The sequence below is a fragment of the Chroicocephalus ridibundus genome, chromosome 9, assembly GCF_963924245.1.
Source record: "Chroicocephalus ridibundus chromosome 9, bChrRid1.1, whole genome shotgun sequence".
In the NCBI taxonomy this organism is placed as follows: Eukaryota; Metazoa; Chordata; class Aves; order Charadriiformes; family Laridae; genus Chroicocephalus; species Chroicocephalus ridibundus.
In genome coordinates this window covers 9,966,215-9,989,048 of record NC_086292.1, presented here as the reverse complement: position 1 = coordinate 9,989,048, position 22,834 = coordinate 9,966,215, and the positions used below count along the sequence as shown (strand labels likewise).

At 39.9% G+C, this 22,834-nt stretch overlaps 1 protein-coding gene across 2 annotated transcripts in view; it reads left to right on the top strand.

Moving 5' to 3' along the window:
* NRK (Nik related kinase) overlaps window positions 1–18,508 on the top strand; it is a 105,591-nt gene extending 87,083 nt beyond the window's left edge. For both annotated transcript variants that reach the window (XM_063347445.1, XM_063347444.1), the window contains exons 27-31: window positions 587–687; window positions 1,234–1,383; window positions 4,633–4,792; window positions 13,721–13,860; window positions 14,658–18,508. In XM_063347445.1, the coding sequence (XP_063203515.1) occupies window positions 587–687; window positions 1,234–1,383; window positions 4,633–4,792; window positions 13,721–13,860; window positions 14,658–14,741 (635 nt within the window). In that variant the 3' untranslated portion in view covers window positions 14,742–18,508. The remainder of the gene's footprint in view (window positions 1–586; window positions 688–1,233; window positions 1,384–4,632; window positions 4,793–13,720; window positions 13,861–14,657) is intronic.
* The last annotated feature ends 4,326 nt before the right edge of the window (window positions 18,509–22,834 follow it).

Sequence of the window (22,834 nt, the reverse complement as noted above, 5' to 3'; positions counted from 1 at the left end):
AATGCATTTGTTCTCTATGGGCCCAACACGACCTTAATCAACTTAGAGAAATTGCTCCTCTCTTAAATGCTTGCTCATCTCAGAAACGTGGGAGTCCTTCGCCCCCACTAGCGCATGGGGATTTAACCCCACACGTGAACAGTGAAATGAAGATTCACCTGCAGAGTGTAGCAGAATCGTTCAACCAACAACCACCATTGCTCCAAAAGTAGTTTATTAACAGCCACTAGTGCTGGTGTGTGTTCATACATAAAAAAATAAAGTAGGTTGACATATCTGCAGGGTCAAGACCTGTTTTTCCGACTAGTAAGATTTATAACTTTTTTTTTTCATAGATATATGTAAAAATAATATATAAATGTTGTTAACAGTCATCTGGCTTTACTGAGAATAAATGAACTATAGGTTTTCAGTCAAGGTATTGTCACTGATGATATTAAACATTGATGTCCAGAATCCATTAGTCTCCCTTGCTGGAGAATGTCTACCTCTACAGGTAATCCATTGAAATTATTTCATGTGATGAGACGGTCTTTGATTTAAGTGTCTTGCTGATACCTAAGGAATTGTTCTTCTTGTATTACAGTAAAATATGAAAGAATCAAATTCCTTGTAATTGCTTTGAAAAACTCAGTGGAGGTTTATGCTTGGGCTCCAAAGCCTTATCACAAATTCATGGCTTTTAAGGTAAGTGAAACTTCACTTTGGTTCAGATGTGTCACTGTCTCTCACTGTCTCTCATCTACTATTTGCTTTTGCTTTTTGTTGCTTTGTATAACATTTATTTCTAGTTAAAGATAAAATGAGTATTCTGTTAAAGAAACCGTAGCTCATTTGACACACATTGGAGATGGCAGGCATAAAAATGTCACAGTCGTGATTCTGTTAGATGTGAATAACTTGTTTCAGTGCTGTGCCAAAACATACATTTGAGTTCACGAAGTTGGTGCTGATTTCCCTCAAAAGAGGAGGAAATTGAACATGAATGGTACTCAGTCTAATTTCTGCCTGGTCCGTTTCTAGAATCTGGATTTTTTTTTTCAAAACACAAGTGAATTATCCAGCTCTCCTTGCAGCTCAGTGGATGATGGATACTTACCTGCTTAAATATAACATACTATTTAACAAAAATAGCTGTCTGACTTTTGAGCTTTGAAAATTCTTAAGATCATATATATAGATCTGTAAACCAACAGCTTTATTGTGTAATATAGTGTATTTTTCTTTTTGCAGTCCTTTACCTCACTTCATCACAAACCACTGTCAGTGGACCTGACTGTTGAAAATGGACAAAGATTAAAAGTTGTATATGGCTCAGTAGTAGGCTTTCACGCTATTGATGTGGACTCTGGATCTGTGTATGACCTGTACCTTCCAACACACGTAAGATACTCAAAAAAATTATGTAAACGCCTCCATTCCTTGGGCTGTATGTTGATGATGATCAGGTTAAGAGTTGTGCTATATTTCGAAAGACAGGGTAAGGGAGTAATTGTTGTATGTCAGCTAATAAAAAACCACTTTTCACATACTTCTATAACACTGAAGGCTTTTATCGCATTCAGAATATCAATTTTAATGGCTTAACGTCAGAAAGTCTGTTGTACGGACAGTACTATTTTTAATTGATTTATTCTGGAAAGTTAGGACTACTTAAGCAATCAAAGACACAATAATATCTACATGAATTTAGGTGACTTATTTGCCACTGTGCTTCTCAAGCTTGCTAACAAGCTGATTAAATTAGCACTGAATTGAGCTGAAATTTGGCCTGGATGACGAAGACGGTTGCAACATGTTTTAATCTTGATCCACTGCAAGTATGTTACTCTTGCACCAGTGAGTACCTGTAGCTGGAGGAGCCAGGTATACACGTGCACCTATGAATAATCCCAATTTCTTCACCATGGAGCAAAATTGCATTCGTTTCATATGATTACAGATCCAGGCTCCGTATGCAAAATGTGATTTGTCTTTCAGTCATGACTTTACAGAAACCCAGCTTCCAGACTAAACGAATTTGTTGCTCTTCTTAATGTTCAGTTGCCCTTGAAATCAGCCCTTAAATTCAGAAGAGTTTTTACATTTTCCTCAGGATTTTCTCATTAGATTGTCAAGAAGTTGGCATGAAGCTGTTGATTTCAGGTTGATGTGTACACATTGCCTTGTGCATCTGTTCATTGAGGTGATGGTGATGGCTAAATTCCTGCTTAAACTCAGATAACTGCAAAGTAATTCCCTTGCAGAAGTGAATGGCTGGCACGGGGCCAGCCATAGTCTGTGCTATGGCTTTAATTTTTTTTGTCGTTTGCTTATTTTTCAGCTGTTCTAGGTAGTTATTTTCAAAGCTGCGTGTCCCAAAAGCCAGAGAAAGTTGGGGGCTTAGGTCCAGAAAACTCACGGGTTCCCATGGCTCCTGGCAGGGAAATTCTGTGCACGCTTGAGATCCCGCCGGCCGTCAGCGGGGCTCCGCAGGGGCAGAGGGTTTGCCCATCCGCGTGCCGTGCCCTCCTTGCGTCCCGCTGCAGGGTGTCCCACAGTTATGCTCAGGAGGTCCGAAGAAATCTCATCCCAGATCTGCATGTTGCAGCCCGTGCCTTGAACCCTTTTATGTTTTTGACTTCTTTTGCTCCACTCTCAGGCCCACCTTTTCAAACCAAACGGAAACCCATGCCTTCTGTGCAAGCCGCTTGATCACTCTGCTGCCCCGACAAGCGACAGCCTTCCCATTCTGTCAGACCCGTGTTTCTAATGGACACGATATTGAGGATGGCTGTTAAGTTTATAAACTTCTCTTAATTAAAAAGCAGCTATTCCAGCTGTTCAGAACAAACTGTTGAATCACCTGCTCAAAGCTTGTACTGTTTATTCCTGCGTTGGGTTTTCTAAGGGAGTTTTGTTAGAGGGTTTATTTAATCTGACAATTAGTAGCTTCGTTAACTATGCAACTATGAAAAATTCACATCAGTTTATAAATCAAAGCGTGGTGCTGGCATACCATCCCTGGAAGCTGGTTGCTAAGCAAGGTGAATAATGACTTGTCAAAAAGATCATTAGCATAATTGCCCAAGATAAGAAAGGCAAAAAAAAAAAAAAAAAGCAGACCTTCTTAGAGGCTGTAGTTTTTCAACAGGCTGCAAATATAATTATATGTAGCTGATGAGAGAGATTTCCCAGGTGACTGTCCTGAATATGCGGGGCACCTTTAAGACTGACTCCGTTTGTCGGTGCTCTTCAACCAAAAGTTAGCGTGTACTAAAAATATGTTTTCCCCTTAGAGTCTTAGACCTGAAATAAATCTGCTGCTCTATCCGTAGCTCTATATTTTTCGGTATTTCATTATTTTAAAGAGCATCTGCTAGAATTGGGTAATTCTCTCGAGGAGCTTTGTGGTGGCAACAGACCAGACTTTAACAGGCTGACTTCAGATACTCTTGCTTTCTGGTAGCCTCTTTTCCTGGTTCCCCACCTCTTTCTTCATCTTACCTGCTTCGATCGCTCATGCGAGTACCAAGGCAACGCATTAAAATTGCTCTGCGGCTCTGGATACCCGTTCTAGTGTTACGGATAGTTGTTGCGGAGGCACGGAGTCAAGTGGTTGGCCTGGGTGTATTCAGTTTGGCAAGTACAGCTTCAGTGCTTCTTTTACTGTTCGTTGTGCCCTTAACGGTGTGCATAAATGTATGTGCTTGAAGAAAAAATGATCTGTGTGTTGCTGGCTTGTGAAAATGATGTAGAAACCCCAGTCATACGCTTCCTATAAAAATATTAATTGTAGTTGTTTAATTTACTATTTAACATCCTGTTTTGAGTAGCACTTTAGACAAGGAAATGCTTTGTTATTGTCTGTTAAGGCTGTCCTCTTTTCTTTCAAAACCACTTTCATAAAACCCCACCTTCATGGTTGTATACTTAAACCTTTTTTTTTCACTTGGGACGTGTTGGCTTCTGGGAGAGATTCTAGTGCATTGAACAGCTGTTAAAATAATTTGTGCGAGCGAAATGCACTGTTCCTGTGGCATGCAGAAAATGTACGCCGAACAGCATTTAAGTGGGAAACTGTTGAGTGAAGGATGTGGGAAGGGAAGGACAGAGAGTGGCTCGTATTTGAAAGGTCCAGGTAACTTTTCAACTTGCTGCAGTTAAATTGACAGGTTTTAGCTTGTCAGTGGGGAGAGGGAAATATCATGGAAAGTGAAAGCACGGATTTCCTGGAATATGGAAGCTTTTGTCCTTCCTCCATCTTCTGAAATAATTGTGAATTCAAATTTATTTCACCTTTCTCCTATTTATATAACGCACGTGTTTTGTGCGTGAGTAAGTAAATATTATTGTGTCTCAGTGGCTCCATGGCTTCTTGAAACCATTAAATGCTGGGAAATATAAAGTGAAATATTGAATGTTGATTTGTTTGCAAACCTACTGTCATACTCAAAGCGGGGAGGAGGGGAGAAAGCCTGTTTCGGAGGCTGGCTAGCACACCACACAGCCTTCTGAAAACAGGCATTTCTTTCACTTTCCATGAGCCACGAGCTAGTTCTTTTTATTGCACTGCCAAGCTAGTTAGACTGATGTAGTCACTAAAATTGCAGTCCGTTTTCTGATATAAATCTTAGTAAAATACGATTCTAGATCCAGGGGACTATTCGCCCACATGCCATCATCATCCTGCCGAATACCAGCGGAATGGAGCTTTTACTCACCTATGAAGATGAAGGCATCTACATTGATATATATGGGCATTTCACAAAGGAAACTGTTTTACAGTGGGGAGAAATGCCAGCATCTGTAGGTATGTATGAAAAACAGCGCTTTATTAAATCTAAGATTGTGCCGCATGAAGCCTGACTTCTTTATGAGGTTTGTATCCATGTGAAAGTGGTTGTGTGGCACATAAAGAAACTTCTGAGCAAACCAGATGTGTAAAGAGTAAACAGATTTATGTGTGTTGGTGTTAAGACAGCCAATGATTGCAATAGGGTCTTCACATTTGGATCAGAGTTTGTATTCTTGTCACACTGTTTATTGCATTATACCTTGACTATACAGCCAAATTGCACTGAGGATGCAGCTCACCATCAGTTTCCACGGACAGAATTCTGTGAATTACAAAGGGGGGGAAAAAAAGTGCTCGTTTCCTACTTTGATTGTTCATAGCCCACAGCATTTTATGTAAAAATTCACAAATATAGAGAGGTCGTTACTGAGGTCTGTAACTGCTGTCAAATGGCCCCTTAATTTTATCACTTTAAATTGACAGTGCTGCCAGCCCAGGGTATTTCTAATAGATTCTCAATCTCTCCACGCTTGCAGTTGGCTTGGTAGGAGGAGATTCTAATTGTATTGTAGCCAGGACAGCTGTTTGTTTCACCTTCCCCAGAGGGCTTCAAGTTAACAGTGTGGGGAAAATCAAGAACAACACAGGCAGATTTTTATTATTTGTTGCTTTTAATTTCTTTTCTGGCTCAGTCCTGTTCTGCATCTTAAAACAAACATACCAACAAAGAAAAAAAACCCAAGACACTTAGATTGTACAAAAGCATATTATTAGATTGGCAGAAAGTGGATGCCACAGTGAAAAACTGAGGATGTTCACCTTTCTCCTTTTACTTCTACTGGGTAGTTTTAGTCCATTAACATTAGTAGAATAACAGCCTTGAGTAAATGCCAGGTTTGACATTTGTAGAGGGTTTTCAACAGCACTAAGGGCAAGAAGCCCACCTCTGGAACACAAACCACTACAATACGACTTTTTTGCGCTATTTCAATAAAATTCAGCAACAAAACTGCTTCAGTTTCAAAAACAAAATGTAGAAGCTGACTATATGGCATTTCCTCCCCTTCACTGAATAGCCCTATGCCAAATTTTCAGCCCATATTCAGAGCTACAGGATGTAATGAAAATGTATTAAGTCAATTCTCCATTATTTCATAGGAATATCTAACCTTTTTTGATATGCTGAAATTTTACATCCCCTCTGAACTGATGTTAGAAACACTGTAAGAAATAATAATCAAAAAGCAATTACTCAGGGTAAGAAGAGTTCTAATGAGAAATACTGAGTGTAATTGGAAGCTGCACTGACGGATGCTCTCTGAAGGAGACAGAACCTTTCCAGCATGTTGTTACGGGACAGCCTTCCTTAGGCCTTACTAAAAGCAGCAAGTTTACTTACCATGGACACCTTCTTCAAACTGTAATGTCTTACCCACCTTATGGTGTGCATATACGATACGTGATTTTCATAAATACCTAAACTCTCCTTTGTTTACCCACATGTACTTCATGGGTTAGAACTTCTTTTTCCTGCCTTGGGAAGAAACAATTTTAAAATCAGCAACACTTATATGAGCGTCCTGCCAGAGATTAACCCTAATCTCATGCTTAATACTTTTTAAATCAGGATGTTATTTTTAACTATTACAGGCGTTTCTAGTTGTATTATTCCTACTATATGCTGTGTCTTAAAGAGTCATTGTTACTAGATAATTAGTGTGTTTCAAAGACAGATGATATATAAGGAACAAAGGGCTTTCTTACATCGTGCTTTTTAGAAAGGGGGATGCTGCATACCTCTACGACTTCTACTTGGAAATTTGGAGTTTGTCCCACTGAGCACTGATTGCTGTCAAAGCCTTTTCGGTTAATCTAGATTGAGTTCGCAGGAATGCCTCAGAAGTGGACCACAGAAAGCTTAAGTCCTTCTTCCCAGTGTTGCTGCAAGTACTGAATCATCAAACCCACAGACATGAGATAGGTTTGTAAAGCTTTCCTGTAGCCTGGAAATCACACTGCCTTAACTTCAGGAAAAATTCCCTTGCGTGTACCCAGCTGGTATTGAAGTGAATAAAGTTTCACCACTTTGGACCAGTTGAATATCTGTGATCTTTTGTGCCAGTTAACTACTCTAATTTATAAAGATTGTTGAGTATACATCTGGCTAGGCATGATATTCTCGATTTCTCAAGGTTGATTACATCTTAATAGAAGGAATGCCATTCGCACATTTGCCTTTCCATGTCCTCGTGCAGCTATTTCTCCTGTTCTTCAGCACGCCACTATGATAAGCATTTGCATGGAAAGATAGCAGTACGACATTGTCTAAGTGTTTCTGTTAGAGTATTTTAGGGCAGTTAAATAGGAAAGGGACGGAGAAGATGCTTCTGAGGGTGGCATCCTGTCTGGTGAATTTTAATATATAGGAATCTTGTCTATGTGAATAGTTTAGGTTTTCTCTGTAGTCAGTCTAGAGAAATGGGCACCTCCAGATGGGGAAGGTGGTGCCCATCCAGGGACAGGTAGCTAGGGCAGGTATAGCGAAACATCCTGCTGAGGAAGCAGAGGGCGAGTTAGATTAAATGTTTTGGATGGTAAGGTTAGGAGAGCTGAATAAACAGCTAGCTCTTTGTAGAACTTCTCCCAGTGCTCAAAAAGCAAGACTGTAGGTTTTCTCTGGAAGGTAAGGTGTCTGTCTCCATCCATCTGTCTCTCTCGTTGTTTATACTTCTGCAGATTCCACAGCTGAAGGGAGGCAGTCTCCAAACAGCCCCTCTCAGTTGTCATTTGACAACTTTCCAATATGTTGGCTTGAGAACCCTTGCGTTTCTGCTGCTGCAGCAGCACTTCTGGTATCTCAGAAATTGATTTCTTTGGAACAGAAATTGTCAGTCTTTGTGATGTGGTACAAGATTAATTTGACTTCTGATTGGAATCACATTTCCACTAAAACCAAATTAACCCAACCTATAACTCAACACACAACTCAAACTTTAAACAAAGAGCTCTCTTAACTATTATTTTAATAATTCTTTCCCACTAGCTCCTATTAATTTTCTTGATCCTTTGAAATTCTTGGCCCCAGACAAAAACATTATCTATTATGAGAGAAACGTGAATAACTCTGTTATTTGCATGGCCAAACTTAGGGGAAACTTGAAAGTTTCATAAGAGATCCCATTTTCCTGGAATTTCCAGACCAATCTCCAGACTCATTTCAGACTTCCTAAAGTCTCTATGAGCTTATCTCAAAATTTTCACTCTGTGTTTCAGAGACAGAAGGATCTTGTGCTAACCTCACGGTGTTCTCTAGTCATCCGTTGCTCATTTCTTGATTTCTTTAAACAATTATTTTGAAAGAAAACTTTTGTGAGAATATCTTCACTACAAAAAATAAAAAATAGTTGTATTATAATTGATGGATTTAGGGCAGGGAATCTAAATGTAGCTTACTCTCATAGTCTTTAAGTTGGGACCTCTGTGACTGACCTGTTAATAAGAACTCGGAGAGAGGAAATTCAAATCCTGTGGGAAATTAAAATTGTAGAAGTCCTCCGTCTATGTTTAATCTGAAAGATATTTCACATATGTAGGGCTAAATACAAATATAGCTGTAATATTTTCTTTCTATAGAACAGGATTAAAAAAGGGCTTAAGAAACATCAAGTTAATAAGATTTGGGAGCACTTTTGCCCTTTTGTGTGAGTAATGAATTATTTACAGTATGCAGTCTCAGAAGGTTGGCACAAAACTGGATATTCCCAAAGTGGGGAACCAATAAAAGTCCTTATTTCCTTTGCCGTGTACATTTAGAAGCAAAAAGTATGTTACGTAGAGAAACGGACAGCGTTACCAAAAGGTTGTTGAATTACTGCTTCAGTGCTCTATCAACATACTCACCAGTTCTTGGAAGGGTTGGTGTCCATCTCCCGCACAGAAAATGCCTGCTTGTATCTGAATGACTCTTGTTGGATAGATCTCTGTGCGCTTCTTCCCCAAGGAAACAGTAAAAAGCATTTAAACAAGGAAACTGTCACCCCAGATACATTTCTGAGTTGGTTTATCAGTTCTACTGGAATACTTAACGAAAGAGCGAGCAACAACTGTGAGCAGAGAAGCTTTGGAACAGAGATGCATAGAAACATACACGTGTAGGGGAAAAAAAAAAAAAAGATTTATTCATAAATTTATTCCTAGCTCGCTTGGGGTGGTTAGGGGACTGTATGCCCTTTATCCAGTGCAATCTGACCAAAATATACAGCAGAAAAACACTTGTCGTCCATGGCCAATTTCTTAATTTGTCCACTTGTGACTTTATTCAGCCTTAGATTTTTTTCTTCTTGATTTTGACTCTCTAGCCTCTCTCATTTAGTAAAAGGTCTCCACAGCTGTGACTGGAGGAAGAAAAATACACGCTTCTATCCAGGTAACATAAATAATAGTAGTAAATCTATTTAACGCAATTGCACAAGAGAAGTTACCAACTTCCTTCTTGGTTTTCCTACCCAAAATTGCTTAACTTTGCGGGCAGTAAGTTTTAAGGCATGGGCAACAGACAGGAGTACGTGCAAGTAGCTAATCAGTCCCTAATCAGTGATCAGCAACATCGCTGGAGAGCTCAAGGCTGGGTTTCAGTGGGAACAAGCTTTGCTACATCGTAGGATGATGTTGATATCTCTGTGGGTTATTTCCTACGTCTCCCTTCCATTTCTCTAAAAATAAATGAATAAACATGCTTTCCCCAAAGAGCGGGGAACCAATAAAACTCCTGATTTCATAGATCACACTGGGTTTGATTAAAGGGCCAAAGAAGGATTCTGTAGAAGTGTACTCAGTTTTAAGAGCTTAGCTAAAAAGTAAAACTACTAAACAGAAAATTGGTTGTTTTACCTCAAACCAGGACAGGTCTCTCATAGCTGGTATTCTTTTTTGTCACAAAGTCGTCACTGGATCTTCTCCTCTTAATGTTCATGCCCAGCTGCATACTTGCCTGAAGCAGTTTTCTCAAACGCGTATACAAAAGAAAAATTCAGTAGCTTTTTTGCACTGAATTTCACCTATGCACATACTGCCTCCAAAAAGGAATTCAGTAGAGCAGCATACACCATCTTTTACCTTCCAAAATGAATTTTGATCTTGTGACTTGGGCACACAAAAGTCGGTCAGACTCTTTTAATTCGTGTTCAGTTTGTTCATTTCAAACTTGGTTTATCTGGAATCAGTTGCCTGGGGAATTTTTGGAGTCTCCATCACTAGAGGCCTTTAAGGTCAGGTTAGACAAACAACTGTCAGAAGTGATACTGATGTGGCACAGAAATATGGATGGAAGAGAAGGTACATTAAGGTCCTTTCCTGTCCTATTTCTGTACCACTAATCAGAAAATTGTATGGTATTTTGCTAAAAGGTGGCCTGATTCTGCTCTAATGCAGAGGTCAGTTCGGAATAACTGCTTAGGGCAGCGAGCCAAATTCAGTACATCAGATCAGAAAAGGGATTTTTGAAGGGAAAAAGTTTAAAAAAGAAAAGATTAAGAAGGGAGGTGAGGTAGTAGCAGTACCTGGGTTCCGTGCTACGAAGTGCAATTGTCTCATTCAGACTGAGTATGCTACGGGTGGGAGACTGAGATCGTTAGCTCATGTCAGTGACACTTCATAGAAGTTAATGGATCCAATATGGCTCAGTAATTTCTTTTGCCTTTCCTGTCTCCCTCAACCATTTCCCCTTGAAGCAGTCAATTCCCTCTACTCAACTTAAATGTTAATACACAGTGTAAACAGGAAATACCAAGTCTTGCCCCAAGTTTAGAGCATTGTTAATGCTTTCACGATGTTAAGAAACTGATTTTGAGCTCACTTTGCTATACTAACATTATAGCATATATTCTTTGATGTCCGGGAAATAATGCTGGTGTAAATGGTGTAGCAAGAACCACAGCTCATGCACAAGTATAGGTCTTTTAAGATATGCGGTGACCTGGTGAAGCAGGGGAGCTCCAGGTAACTGTGGATAACTTTGTTCCAGCACGTTAAGCAATACTGGCTCATCAGTCTGAGTCAGTGTATGCCTTTTCTGCTGAGCTACTGTCCAAAGGACCAGAGTGGCTGTTTAAGTCTAGGGTTGCTAGAAACCAGTACGATCTTGTATTGTCTGAAATATAAACACCCTTGTATGTTGCCAGCTGGAAGCATAGTAAATTTTTATCTAAAGCTTGTTGAGGTGGAAAGTGGACTCAAAATAACTATTCCTAAGTTGCTCAGGGATAGGAGCTTTTGTTCCAGAATAAGACAGCTTTATTCTGAGTATCTAATCTGTTCTCAATTCATTTCACGTGAAACACGTGTAAGTGCTGCCACATGGGAAGATTATCAAGACTCAGTACTGGCCTTTGAATTCACAGCCTGCTATCTTCCAAATTAATTTCCATGTGTACATATATCCTTACAACTGGACAACCGCACAAATGGTATATTGGGGCCTTTTTGTTGGCATGTTATTCTACAGATGCAATTCGAGAAAGAACTTTTTGATTCTGCATTAAGAATGACTTTTATGATATTTGTACTTCAACTGAAATTTGCCACTGTCACTTGGCAAGTTCTCAGTTTATTGGCTGGACAGCAGAGAATCAATGGCTGAACATAGTATATCTGGTTTGTTATGTTCCTGTTGTAATACTGCTTGGAGATTAGGTCTCTTCTGAACATAGCGGTACTGGTCAAGTCATCCAGGGCTTTCTATCCTGGATCACCTAGAGGTTGCAACAGAGCCTAATTAAGCTGTTACTGAGAGCTGCAAGGATGCTATCAAATTGAAATCTGCCAAAGGCATGGATGCAGACATGATACAGACATAGCATACTGACAACTTGAGTGCACGTTTCTTGTAGTGGAAAAGATAAGGAGACTTATGAGTGGATTAGGTCCTTGTTGCTGGACCTATATGACCTAAACAGCATAGCGATAGAATGCTTTCATGCATTTATGTATATGTGCCTGCCTCGCTGTCCCGCCCCCCAGAACCACAGTGTGCCTCTCTTCCTGTTGTGTTGAAAAGCAAAATTTGAAAAGGTTAATACACTGTCAGTTGTTAGAAAAAATGGCAAATGTCTGAGTACTGTATGATTTTTATGTTCTTCACTTTATGTGTGGTCTGGGCCTACCTTTTTAGATACTAACAGCACATTGCACGGGTGCTGCCCTGGTGCTCATCGTGCTACTGCTGCAGTGATTCGGAAATGTTAATGACAGTCTTCCGTGCAGCCTACAGCAGTACTGCCCTGTTGTACAGGCCTAGGAACCTGAAGCATAAAGATAATATTTAAAAATTTATTGATTTCAAGTCTTTGATTTTTAGAAAATACCCCTCCCCCCCTTCTCTTCTCCCACTTGCCCTCAGATGCTCACTGCTGGTTTGCTTTTCAGATGGGATGGCTTCTTCCGCTTTCCACACAACTGGGATACTGGGAAAGAATTTTCTTGCTCTCGGCTCTAGCGGCAGGGAAGCCTTCAGTGTGCACAAAGAATAACTGAAAGGAAAGCACACTAAACAGATGTAGGGGAAATTCATAGACTTTGAGGGAATTAAAATCACAACGTTGTAGCCAAACCACACATGTTTCCAAGGAGGTATAATTTTCATGTAGTTGTTCTGACAAGAATTACAAAGCAAGGATTCCAATTTTATATTAAATCAACAGCTGATAAAAGAAGAAAATACACTCACTCAGGCATATTGCCTTTATTTTCTGCTGTCCTTCTAAAGTGGGATTGCAGACTGTTGCTTCCTGTATCACTGTGTACTGAAAGTTTAATTTTTAGTCAAAAATCTAAACAAACGTGGAAGGTTTTAAGGAACAGACGTTGCTTGCGCTAGTAATGTAGGGCAGGCAAGCACTGCCCGCTGAAGCTGAAAACCAAATGCACACATTCTCTCCAGGTCATTTCAGAGCACCAGAATTCTCAGACTAATGAAATAACAGCTCATAGTTGAGCAAGAAGAACAGTTCCTGAGCACTGACTATCAATAGAGCATAACTAATGTATTTTTACCTTGGAAGCCCACACTGTGCACTAATCGGAGGGCTTTCATTGAAACTGTGCCTAATTTGAAATATGTGGTGTTAACTCCTTCATCACTATTCTGCCTTCTCATCAAATTGCCAGATTTAAAGGGAGTAACATAGTAAGCTTCCACAGTGCTGGAGTATTTTCCTTTATTTTTGGAGATACTGCATGTAACTAGTAATGGGAGGACAATAGCTAAGGACACCAAATTAACCATGGCATAGTCTCAGATTCAGAAGTATTTAGGTTGCAGACTAAGCTGAACTCCATAATAAATACAAACCAAACTTTGAAATGGGAGGGTATAGAGAAGACAGTCAAGACTTTTCTTGGATGTGTACAGTGAAGGGATGAGAGGCAAAATGGGCACGAATTGCACCAAGAAAAATTCCAATTAGGTATTAGGAAGAAATTTTTACCCTTGAAAGTAGTGATGCATTGCAACAGGGGAGCAGAGAGGTTGTGAAATATCCATCAAAACATGTCTGGGCGAGTTCACAAGTAACGTCTGATTTGGCCCTGCTTTGGGGGTGGGTTTGTAAAATATCCATCAAAACATGTCTGGGCAAGTTCACAATAACCTTGTCTGGTTTGGCCCTGCTTTGGCCTCCTTCAGAGGTTTCCTCTGACATGTTGTGATTCTAAAATATACAATAGTAGCATACTTAAGATTTATATCTAGAGTCCAAAATAAGTTTGAGAGGAGAAACTGAAATTTAGTAACTGTTCCCAAGGCTTTTTGTGTAAACTTAAAATACAAATAATTCAGAATATATTGTTATCAAAGAGAAATGCTTCAGATCCATATTGACATAAATGAGTCAAGAATCAGTCTTTCACCTGTTAAATAGTGTCAAATGTTGTTTTTTTTTCTTTTAGCTTACCTTCAATCTAATCAGGTCATGGGCTGGGGAGAGAAGGCAATTGAATTACGCTCTGTGGAAACGGGAAATCTGGAAGGAGTATTTATGCACAAGAAGGCACAGAAGCTAAAATTTCTGTGTGAAAGAAATGACAAGGTAAAGAGACGACTACAGTGTGGTGATTAAGCAAAAATTAATAATAGTTGACTGTGACACTAAGACCATTTAATTTTTGTAACTTTTTTACACTGGTTATTTCTTACCTTAGTATAAACATAGTCGCTGACCCCACAAAGCGCTCACTATGGATATTCCACACTTTTACACCACCCTACTTTAGCCAGCTCTGTTCTAACTCCTATTCTACACAACCTTAACTGATATCAGAGCTGATAACAAATACAGACATTGCTAACTGGCCAGACTCCAGCACAACAGGTGGAGTGGGGAGGGCTAGTGAGCCAGCCCTGATAATGCCCAGCTACAGGACTGCCTCTTGTGGGCTACTGAAATTACAGGCAATTCAGAGCAGCCATCATGGAAAAGAAAACCCTAATGCTCTCGTATTTGACATACTGCAGACACTAGAGTATGGATAACCAAGTATGATTTCTTGCATATAGCAGTTCTTCATAAATGTTCTGTGAAACCTGCTTAGTCCCACTGACATATTTAGAAAACTTGGGCCCAAAAACTGTTTAGATTAATTATTTTAAAATGTGTCTTTCTAAATAGGAAAAAAAATAGACCAAAAAATATATCCCAGTTGTACCACAAGCACAGTTTCACTTTAAAAAGTTTCTCATGGGATTAAAACTGAACTGTGATCTACATATCCTTGTGTCTAGGACTGTGGCATTCTCTCAGATTTCCTGTATAGGTAAAAATATTGCCATACATAAGTGTAAACTGACAGTAGCATTTTTTTACATTTTTTTTTTCTTCCTTTCAAGGTGTTCTTTGCGTCTGTACAGTCAGGAGGCAGCAGTCAAATATACTTCATGACTCTTGGTCAAAATGTACTATTCAACTGGTAAATCACATCAAAATGAAGGATGCTTTGAAATTCCCTGTAGGTAGCAGTGTAAAATGCTTGGAGGTAATATACACAGATTTGCACTTTTTACCTGCAAAAAATTTGTTGTTACTAACTTATCAAAGTTTATATTCTTTCAGTTTGGAAAGAATTCCATTTTCCTGTCAAAGTATTGCAAACATGTTTAGTTTGTCTTCTAAAATATGTTGCAAACCAAGATTGTACTCACAGTGTTAGGAGAGAACAACTTTAACAAAGAATGTAGTCAGTATAAGAAGCTCCTGTACTCTGAAAGCTGTACAGTGTCATTGTCACAGATGATGTAATGTTGTTATCTTGAACTGAAGTCTCTTTCTTTTTTGGACAGCAACATCTGCAGGTAGATATAAAAACACAAACAAGTTTAGTGGCAAAGCTATTTTGAATTGGGTTTTGGCTTGTTTTGAATTTTAAGCAAGCTGTTACTGTTCCACCAAGATGCGCTTGTCCAAGCCTTGGTGAAAGAGCAACTGTTGATGATGGGGCCTAACGCAGATTGGGACGCTCGCGGGTTTGTATCCTGTGTTAGGTAGCCAGGTGCATTTCACTGCAAAGCCGTAAAAGCGGCTACTTAAAAAAAGCGTAAAAGCCGTAAAAGCGGCTACGCATGCCCCATCTGGTAGAATTTACAAAATGCAGGGGACAGACTTCATGTTTCTCTCAGGGCTGGATGCCTGAGCCCATAGACACAGTTACTGTAGAATGTATTTGTAAAAATAGTTTAAATAGTAGTTTGTCGAAATCATGTATGCATAAAGAAAACATTATGGACCTGAACCTGTAATTTCAGAAACGGGACCCACGCTCATGAGAGTTGATTTAAAGGCACTACCCATGTATATAAGGGCAAATATAAGGGCACAGGATGAGGCACCTTCTTTTCTTCCCTTCTTGCTCTTTCAGCATCAAGTCTTCATGTATTTGTGTGTAAATATAATCCTTCCACAATGGATGTTAAGATTAACAAATGTATTCTTAATATAGTTCTGAAAATATCCAAAGAGTTAATCTATTATAAATAGAAAATATAAATAATTTCAGGTGCTTTCTGTGCTAATTACATCTAAATAAAGCTGCATCCACTAGTGTTATTGGTGCCAGTGTTTCTGCATAAACTCTGTTCTCAGGGGCTTGTAACTTGGCCATAAAACTATACAGATATAATTAATATATATATATATACACGCTATATATAATCATATACTATGATTAAATTGTAGGGTTTAATGCAATCCTCATTTAGCTGATTTTGGATGTGCTTTGAAAATGTAAAGCATCAAATGTAATTCAAAAGAGCTCATTCCAGACATGATACAGTATGGATGACGCTGTAGGCAAAAGTGAAATCGCTAGCTACAGTGTTTGAAAATAGGTATTTTTTTTTTTACTTGAAATATGTGATACTGAAAGGTGCAGGGAAAGTGTGTTGGAATATCTGGTCGTCTACCTCAAGGATGATGATTCAAAGTTGACTAAGAAGGGGAGAAATAAAGTTGTTAAAACTGGTAGCTGTTTTGTACAGTATGTCAGGTTAAGTTAGTGTTAGTAGTCACACCGTGACTGACGGGTGCTCAGATCGCAACCATCAGCTCCAGAACTGGTGTCCCTGTATGTGTCAGCAGAGAATCAAACTAGGGGCTGATCCCCCTTCCCCGTGTCGGCATCTCCACTGCGTGCAGGCAGATCAGAGATGCCTACACTGTTGCTGTCTATATTCTTTGGCTATGTGGAGGACTGCACTTTCCAAAGTTATTAACCTAGCACTTTTCACGGGCACTAGCTTATCTCAAAATGTATAGTGGTTTTTTTATGAAGTATTTTCCTTTTAAATGTTTTACAGAAAAATAAGCCTAAGGCCATACTAAAAAATATGTGCAGTTAAATACTCAAAGTGGTTCTTAATGTATGCAAGTTATCAGCTTGTGTGCAGACTTAAAATCTGAACGGTATTCTGTGCTCGGGCAGAGCTGTGTGAAAACAGGAGGTCTCTGTCTATTTGTGGTAATGTTCCTACCTGTTGCCAATGTTAGGACTGGGGCAGATGAGCAAAACGTGGCTTGGCTTCCCATGCTACTGAACATGGGGCTTGTTTTATTCAACTTCCAACAAAAAAAACAACAACAACAAAAAAACCCCTAACAAACGCAGACCTGTAACAGAAACAGAGATGAAAGTTATAATTACAGGCAAAAAGTAATTTGCAGACAATCAGAAATACAGTTGACTTAAACTAAAAAGTCTAAGAGACTGTGAAGAAAGAACAGCTTTCATTGTGTAGCCAGTCGGTGTGCAAAACTTGCTTGCAAAACTGCTTATGCTATAAGCAATCACTGATCCAGGCTGCCTATAATATTTTTTCAAAATGTGCTTGTCTCAGCAGCCTCTGCATTACATGGGATGCATGTGAATTTTTTCCCTCTCCCATTTTGGTGTCAACAGGTAGGAGGCAGATTTTTCCTGATGCTAGGCACTAGTTAAAAGGAATTAGCAGAGAACAATTCATATCAGCAGATTAAAGAAGCAAACGTGATCAAACTTGTTTGATATTATTGTAATGGAAAAATGTGACAGTAAGTTGACACACTGTAAAGATGTTTAGCTCCGTACCAAGTGGGGGAAAAAAGTGCAAGTTCAAGAGAGGGAATGTGCACTATTACACTGAAGTTTTAATTTTTCATTCTGTTTCCATTAGCTTTTTCCTTTCCAGCTATAATTCAAGGCAGTAGGTTGGATTTTCATCTGACACTTTGCATGTAAAACCGTTGGAATTATTGGGGTTACATCCATGTGTAAATATGGAAAGAATGAGGCCCTTAGAGGTAAATGCTTTTAAAGGATTTAGAAGTGGTACTGCAAATAGCAATAGCAACTGGATGCAACAAGGAGAAGATTGTGGCATTTTCTCCTCATCAAGAGAAAATCAGAATGGTTGAAGATAAGAAAGAGCCCAGAGATGTTGAGAAGAGTAACAGAAGAGAGTGGAAATGACTGAAGAGGTGGGAAAAGCTGAAGAAAATAAACAGGAGTAGCCGAAGGGGAGGGAGTGGATGTCTGGAACAGTGTAGTGTTGTAGAAGGAATAAAAAAAAGGTTAAGAGATGTTAAGGAAAAGAAAGTAACCAAAGAAATGGAAAGGTATCTGGAGTGACTGGGTGGTCTGAACACTGAATGAGAGTGTGTTCCGAGTAACTGTTCACCTCAAAGCAAAAGTTCAAAGGCTTGAAGAAAAAAAAAATATCCAGAGACATAAATTTAACTATGCAAAATGTGTATCGGATTTGTGGTTTCATTTCGTGAGGTGTTTCTCTAGCTGTAACCTTTCACTAACTTTTAAAACCAAGGAGTGAACTGCTTAACAGCGTTTTTCTAGTGATGTCACTTTGATGTGAACAAATCCTACAGGGGCAGAGGCGCATAACTTTAAGGATCCATGTCAGTAATCCTTTGGTATATGCAGTATCCTAATGGCAGGTGGTGCTCCTAATGTTATATTTGACAAACAAGATTGCGCTAATACTGCAGCAAGATAGTATTGTATGTGCCTGCTTTCATTTTAGGAATGGTGAACTCTATCCTGCAGCCTGAACCTTGACACATGACTTTAAAACCTGCGAACAACGCAAGCTATGTACTGTACGCTATGTATTGTTCCCTAATGTTGAAATTGTACAACCGAAACAGTAATAAAAAATACTCTGAAAAATCAAAGAAAGCTTTGTTACTGTTACAGTATCCCTAGGGAAACATCTACATCTGCCTATAGAGACAAAATGAATATATTTCCTTGCAGTAGATAAAGATGCTGAGGTGACAGTGTGAGAGTTCAGCCTAGACAGAGTGCCAGTAAGGGTGACAGCTGGCGCTGTGCTGTGCGTGCTGCTAATGAGCTTCATGAGTGAATTTCTGTGCTTCCGCCTTTCTCTTTACCCAAATACCCAGTGGGATGAGGGCAGTGGAACTAGAGCAAAATGAGAGCTTGCAATAAGAAAAACTAAAATATCTTCTTTAGTTTTACAATTATTTGCCAAACAGCAGAGCTAGGCAGTAAGATACAGCTACACATACAATGCAAGTTACATAATGTATCAAACAAACTGTAAATAGCTTTGTATTACCCATTTCTATTGGAGCTCAGATGAAATGGCATTTTAATTTTAGCTTTGTTTTACGTTTAAAAGTAGCTTGTTTCGTGGTACCGAATTGCTCTGGAGTTAAATTGTTTCTCCAAAGACCATCATAAAAGCCAGCTTACAAGTTCAGTTCCATGTTTAGACAGCTGTATTTAAGTTAAATGAAACATGAGCAAACCTGCAATCTATATAAAAGACTTCTATAGATTCTAAAACCTGCACAATAAATCAAGGTTCCACATAAAAGTGTAGATCTTCCTGCTGATAGCCCACCACCTACTTAAACTGCTCCTCAAAGTGGTAGAGCTGATTAAAGGGCAAGAGGATGTCTGCTGGGTAATCACCTCAAATGTTATTTTAGCATTACTTAATCGCTTCCTGTTATTTTCTATGTTGATTTAACAAAAGCCCCTAGAAGACAATGGTGAAATGTAGTAGAAAGGCTTTTCCATTTTTGTCCTCAAAACACTCTGTGGCAAACAACTGTCGTTTACAGTAAGCTTTATGATCTTGCACAATAGCTTTTTTTTTTTATTCTACAGCACCACCTTTTATTCTTTTGTGCCTTTAATTTCTCCAGTGTGTATGAAATCTAATGTTTAACAGAATGTAATAATGTCCTCCTATTCAGCATATCCTATTACTCGCTGGCATGGCTATAGAGGCAAACTGCTGTTTTTCTTAAGGTGTGTTGTACATAACTCAGATACTTGGCTGCTAATTATGTCTGAGAATTTGAGACTATGTATTGATTCAAGAGAGGTCAACACAGGTACAGTTCAGCACGCTTAACTGTAGGTATATGAAAAACCATATTGTCTTCAATGAGCTTCTTGCATGCCCCGATGGAAGAAGCTCAACACATCACACCAAGCTCTTAGTTTTTGTGATTCTGATACCATTCATTATTCATTCTCCAGATGTTTTTAAACTTCCAGTTTCTAATGCAATCACATCTGTCCCGCTGGTCAGGTATGGCAGGGGAATCACATCTAGATGAATTCACAGACGTAACCAGTCATTAAAACATGCTGTTGACATGCCATCAGCAAAGAGATTTACCCTGTTAGAGTTTTGAAATATCTATGTTAGCTAGACCTCTGCTGGTGAGAAAGAAGGAGGTAACAGGAACAAGTTCCTAAGAGAGGGAACTATCTTGTATCTGGAACTGCAATGCATACAAATTTATCCAAAATTATAAAGTATTAACACTCCTATCAGTCCACTATCACTCCACAAAAGCTTCTGCTTCATAGTTTCCATGACTGAAACCACAGTGATTTACAACAATGAAAAAAAATGACAACGGATGTACATGTAACAATTACCTCTCCTATAAATAAAATGTTTCTTCTGCAAGTCCTATCACAAGCAAGACAAAAGTGGAGAGAGGCTGGGAGCAGACCACAGATTAGATTTCCTCATTATACCTACAGATTCATTTAATAGCTGAAAAAAAGTCTACACCACAGCTCTCCAGGTAAGGCTTGTCAGTGATGTGAAATCATATCCTGTGCAATCTCAGTAAAAAGGCATTTGGGTCATGTTCATTTTTTCAAAGATTGTAAATACCATTTTATCAGTCCACACAACAGATTGTGTGCTTACCAGGGAGAAAAAAAAAAAAAAGACAGCATATTGAAGTTTTACTCAGTATCTTGGCTTCAACACAAACATCAAGAATGACTGATTTGTTTTAAATGTTCTCACCAAGGAGTGCACTGTTACATAAAATCCATAAACTCATACTATTCTTAGGGCTGTCTAAAGGCCAGAGAAGGCTTGGGGTTTTTATACCCCCTTGTCTAGTTTCTCAGTCTGTTTTAAATGCTTCGAGGAACAGTCTTCCAATTGCCCTGAGACAAAAGCTCCGCAGTGGCAAAGCCAGTAGGCTTAAAAATACAATCGTTCTTAAGCTGTGAGTTCAGAGAACTGCTTCTGGGCCAGTGCATGACACAGCTCTGCCTAACCTGCAGCCCCGCTTCGGTCTACTGGATTTCCAAAGGCTACCTGGAGCAGTGATGCTATAAATACTGGAGATTGCTTCTCTTTTTCCTCTTCCTGCCCCTTTATCTTTACCCCCTCTCTCCTCGCTCTGTCCTGCTGCTTTATAGTCTAATACTTCCTTTGATAGAAAAAAATACATATATTAGCAAGTGTTAATAAAGTATTAAATACAAAGTTCTTAATCCCCAGAAGTTTCATTAATATCATAAGTGATCATGGTATCATAAAGAAAAGGATGATCTTGATAGTAGCAGTGTGATGAGAATCAATAATAAAATAGAAAAGGTCACGCACTTAGGGACCACTAGTAAGAATTTCTCCTAATAGCAATTCAACCATTGCTGTTGGAAACAGAGAAAGACCCAGTAGACTTAGTTGATGGCAGGATGATTGTGATTACCAACATGCTGCAACTATGAAAAAAGATAAATACAAGTTTAGGAACTAGCATGAGACACCTCCATTACAACTCAGAACACACTCATCTTTAGGTAGAAGCAATAATGAGTATTATGCATCCACTTAAAATGGAATCAGGACCAGGTGCAGCAGAAGGTTCTTAACAGGATGCAGGGAATAAAGAGCCTATTTCATAGAATCATAGAATGGTTTGGGTTGGAAGGGATCTTAAAGATCATATAGTTCCAGCCCCCTGCCATGGGCAGGGATGCCTCCAACTAGACCAGGTTGCTCAAAGCCCCACCCAGCCTGGCGCTGAATGCTTCCAGTCATGGGGCATCCACAACTTCCCTGGGCAACCTGTGCCAGTGTCTCATCACCCTCATAGTAAAGAATCTCTTCCTCGTATCTAATCTAAATCTCCCCTCTTTCAGTTTAAAACTGTTGCCGCTTGTCCTATCGCTACACTCCCTGAAAAAAGTCCCTCTCCATCTTTCCTGTAGACTCCCTTTAAGTACTGGAAGGCTGCTATAAGGTCTCCCCTTCTCTTCTCCAGGCTGAACAACCCCAACTCTCTCAGCCTGTCCTCATATGGTTGGCTTTCTGGGCTGCGAGTGCACATTGCCAGCTCATGTCCAGCTTTTCATCCACCAGCAGGGCTGCTCTCAATCCATTCTCCATCCAGCCTGTATTTGTGCTTGGGATTCCTCCAACACAGGTGCAGGACCTTGCACTTGGCCTTGTTGAAATTCATGAGGTTCGCACAGGCCAACCTCTCAAGCCTGTCAAAGTCCCTTTGGATGGCATCTCTTCCCTCCAGCATGTTGACCGCTCCACACAGCTTGGTGTCATCCTAACTCCTCGTTTATTCCCCATGCTATGTGAGTTTGCATAGAGGCGTTTACGTTGGGCTCTGATGAAGCTGACTTACTGGCTGGAGTGGCTGCAACTCTTTTGTGCTGCACTCCCGGTGCTCTACTGCCGACCTGTGACCCTTCTCCAGGCTCTGGGCATCTATCGCTGGCACTGGCATCAAACTGGTCAGAGTGGGGTGGATTGAGACAACTTCAGTTCAAAGCCCTCTTCACTGGCTTGGCAAGCCATGACCGAAGATGCTCTTCCCCTTGACTGACAGACAGACACCATCAGACCTCATTTCTCAAAGCGAGTCCCATGGTCCCAGAAGCTGAATCCCTAGCTGTGGTACCAGTCCTGTAACCATTTGTTGATTTGCCAGATTTTTGTTTATTTTGCTTTTATTTGTTACACAGGAAGCTGGCAGGCCTGGCTGCTGTGCCATACCCCACTGACGCCGAGCCGGGGGCACCCCGTGGGCTCTCCACAAGAAGATGAGGGTGGGCAGCAGGTCAGCACGGCAGCGGACATACAAACGGCCTTTCCGTGCCGTAGCCTCCAGGCTCGGTTTCTAACGGTTTCTAGACGCCAGCCTACCGGCGGAACAAGCCCTGGGGTACCCCTGAAGTGCGGCAGTGCCACCCACCGCCTCGGGAACCCCTTCT